Raw genomic sequence first — 2743 nt, 5'->3', positions numbered from 1 at the left:
TACTTGTAAATTAAAGAATCACATAATAATAGGTGTTTTTCTTTGTTTAATGCTATCTTTGGTCTTTTGTTTCCCCAAGGCATGACATCATATTCTTTCAGCTGTAAATAGAACCTGAGGGGGCGTGATTAATTTCTTGGCTATAAATGTTTCTGAGCTGTCTGACCTATCCTTCATTTGACCACAATGCAACAGAGACTTCTTTTAAAAATGCATGTATTCATAAACCAGACAGAGTTAAACCAATCTGATCGCTGTGTGCATTTCTCCTGTTCAGAAAGATCTGCATCTCCTGCAATTTATGTCTTACTATATGTATGTGCGACTGCTGTGGTTCTGCTAACAGTGTGTGGAAATCTGCTTGTCATCATGTCTGTTCTTCACTTCAAGCAGCTTCACACACCAACCAACATGCTCCTGCTCTCTCTGGCGGTGTCGGATTGCTTAATTGGTGCTTTAGTGATGCCGACAGTGTTAATCTGGACCATCGAGTCATGTTGGATATTTGATAAGGGGTACTGCATCACTTTTTTGATGACTGGTTATGTTCTCACAGGCCTATCGATCTATAATATTGCCCTGATCGCTGTGGATCGGTATTTGGCTCTCTCAAACCCGTTTCTCTACATAAACACAATCTCTAGGAGGACAATGAGCATTGTGGTTTTTTCTAACTGGTGTGCTTCTCTGGTGTATAACATGACACTCTGTTATTTCAATGGAAACTTCACAAGCTCTGTAATCTGTCCTGGAGAGTGTTATCTTTTTCTGAATGAGGTTTGGTCTGTAATTGATCTCGTGATAACATTTATCTTTCCATGTTCTGTCATAATCATATTGTATACTGGGGTTTTTGTGATTGCTAAGAAACATGCCACTGCTATCAGAGAGCTTAATAATCACACACGGCCTGAAACACAGAAAATCACGTCACACTCGATGAAATCTGAGAGAAAAGCCGCTAAAGTCCTCGGCATTTTAGTGTCTGTGTTCCTGGTGTGTTTACTTCCATATTTTATTTACAGTTTGTTAGGTGACATTATTGAACTACAGACAGAAACATTTCTGAAAGTCTTCATAGTGCTTTATCTTAATTCAACCATTAATCCGGTTATTTATGCTCTGTTTTACCCGTGGTTTAGGAGATGCATTAAATCAATTCTAACTCTGCAAATATTGCAAACAGACTCTGCATTAATAAATATTTTTTCATGAATGTGTTTTGGACTATAGTACACATGTATATATGTTTTTTGTTTTTATTTATCTGTGGAATTATTCAAATTATCAATGTTTAAGAACAAAGAAGGGACATGTTCAATAACTTAAATGTTCAGTGTTGGTGATTCTGCACTATTTGCAGGTCAATATTTAAATTTAAACAATTTTTTCATATTGATCATGTTAACTTCATACAAAAGGTAATATTATTCTTGAGTCTTATCCCTTCCATTCAAGGACATGTTCAGACAACAATTCAATGCATTTGAGCTAAGATGGGTGGTCAGGTTTTACAAAAATGTGGGGGAAACTTATGCTAACTCCATACTAGATTGAGTACACACTGTCGTTTCAGGGAAATATGTCAAATACAAACAAATTATGATATTCAGGTACCCTCAGCAGAAGATGGAAGTCTCTGAGACAAATTTGTTGGTACCCTTACAGCTCCACGAAACAATGCTTTATTCCTCCTGAAAATTAATGAAATTAAAAGGAATTTTCTCATTTATACCTGCATGCCTTTGGTATGTCATAGAGTAAAGCACAAAAAAAGCATGTAATGAAATGATTTACTGTTTATTTTACAAAGATATTCATATTGATATGAATCAACCCAAAGGGCATGTGTAGCTGCTCAAGCAGCACCAGGCTCGAGCACACAAAGGTGTGACAGAACCCCCCCTCAAAGAGCTCCCTCAGGGAGCTAAAGTCCTCCTTGGTCTGCCTCAGGGTTAAGCCTGCCACAAGGAAATGTCTACTCAGAGCTCCGCTCTGGCTCTAAGTGGATATGGTACTGGAACCTGGGCTGAGAGGGAGAGGCTGGGTCTCAGGTCAGGCCTTGAACTGGGGCATGAGGATAGACAGGGGCTCAGTCATAGACATTGGCTTGAGTGTGGACTCAAACATGGATTCGGCCATGAACATAATTTCAGACATGGACTTGGGCTCTGGACTGGACTTGGGCTCCGGATTTGTCATAGAATTGGGCTGTGGACAGGGCATGGACTCAGGCTCCAGATTGGACTTGGACTTGGGTGTAGACATGGTTTCATTCACAGGCATAGGCTTGAGTAAGGGCATGGACCCTGGTGTTAAGATGGGCATGAATTCAAACATGGGCATGGACACAGGCATCAGCATGGGCATAGACTCATGCATGATTCTGTGCTTCAGCATGAGTACTGGCCTTAACATGGACATGTACTTGAACATGGGCTCAGAGCTTGGCATGGGCACCATAGTTAGCAAGGGCATGGACTGAGAGATGGGCTTAGATCTTGGCATGGTTAATGGCCTGAACATGGGCATGGACTGGCACATGGGCTTGGACCTTTGCATAGGCATTGAAATGAACATGGGCATGGATTTGGACATGGGCTTGAACCTTGGCATGGGCCCCGGAGAGACAATATCCTCACTAAAGCCCAGTGTTGGCGCAAAGAGCTCGTCCCCACTGAAATCTGTTGGAAGAGTGATGACATCCTCAAAGCCCTGTGGTGGAGTGAGCAGTGGCGCAAAG

The 2743-nt window shown here is 41.3% G+C and overlaps 1 protein-coding gene across 1 annotated transcript; it reads left to right on the top strand.

The window, feature by feature from the left end:
- Positions 1–210: 210 nt before the first annotated feature.
- Positions 211–1215, top strand: LOC132871008 (trace amine-associated receptor 13c-like). The gene has a single exon (XM_060905161.1). It carries the CDS (start codon positions 211–213, stop codon positions 1213–1215), a length of 1005 nt encoding a protein of 334 aa, XP_060761144.1.
- Positions 1216–2743: the final 1528 nt, after the last annotated feature.

The sequence above is a fragment of the Neoarius graeffei genome, chromosome 2 (assembly GCF_027579695.1).
Source record: "Neoarius graeffei isolate fNeoGra1 chromosome 2, fNeoGra1.pri, whole genome shotgun sequence".
In the NCBI taxonomy this organism is placed as follows: Eukaryota; Metazoa; Chordata; class Actinopteri; order Siluriformes; family Ariidae; genus Neoarius; species Neoarius graeffei.
This window is presented reverse-complemented; position numbering and strand designations above follow the sequence as displayed.

What these genes read in the sequence shown, in the direction of transcription:
- LOC132871008 (XM_060905161.1), top strand. Translation starts at nt 211, where the DNA reads ATGCATGTATTCATAAACCAGACAGAGTTAAACCAATCTGATCGCTGT.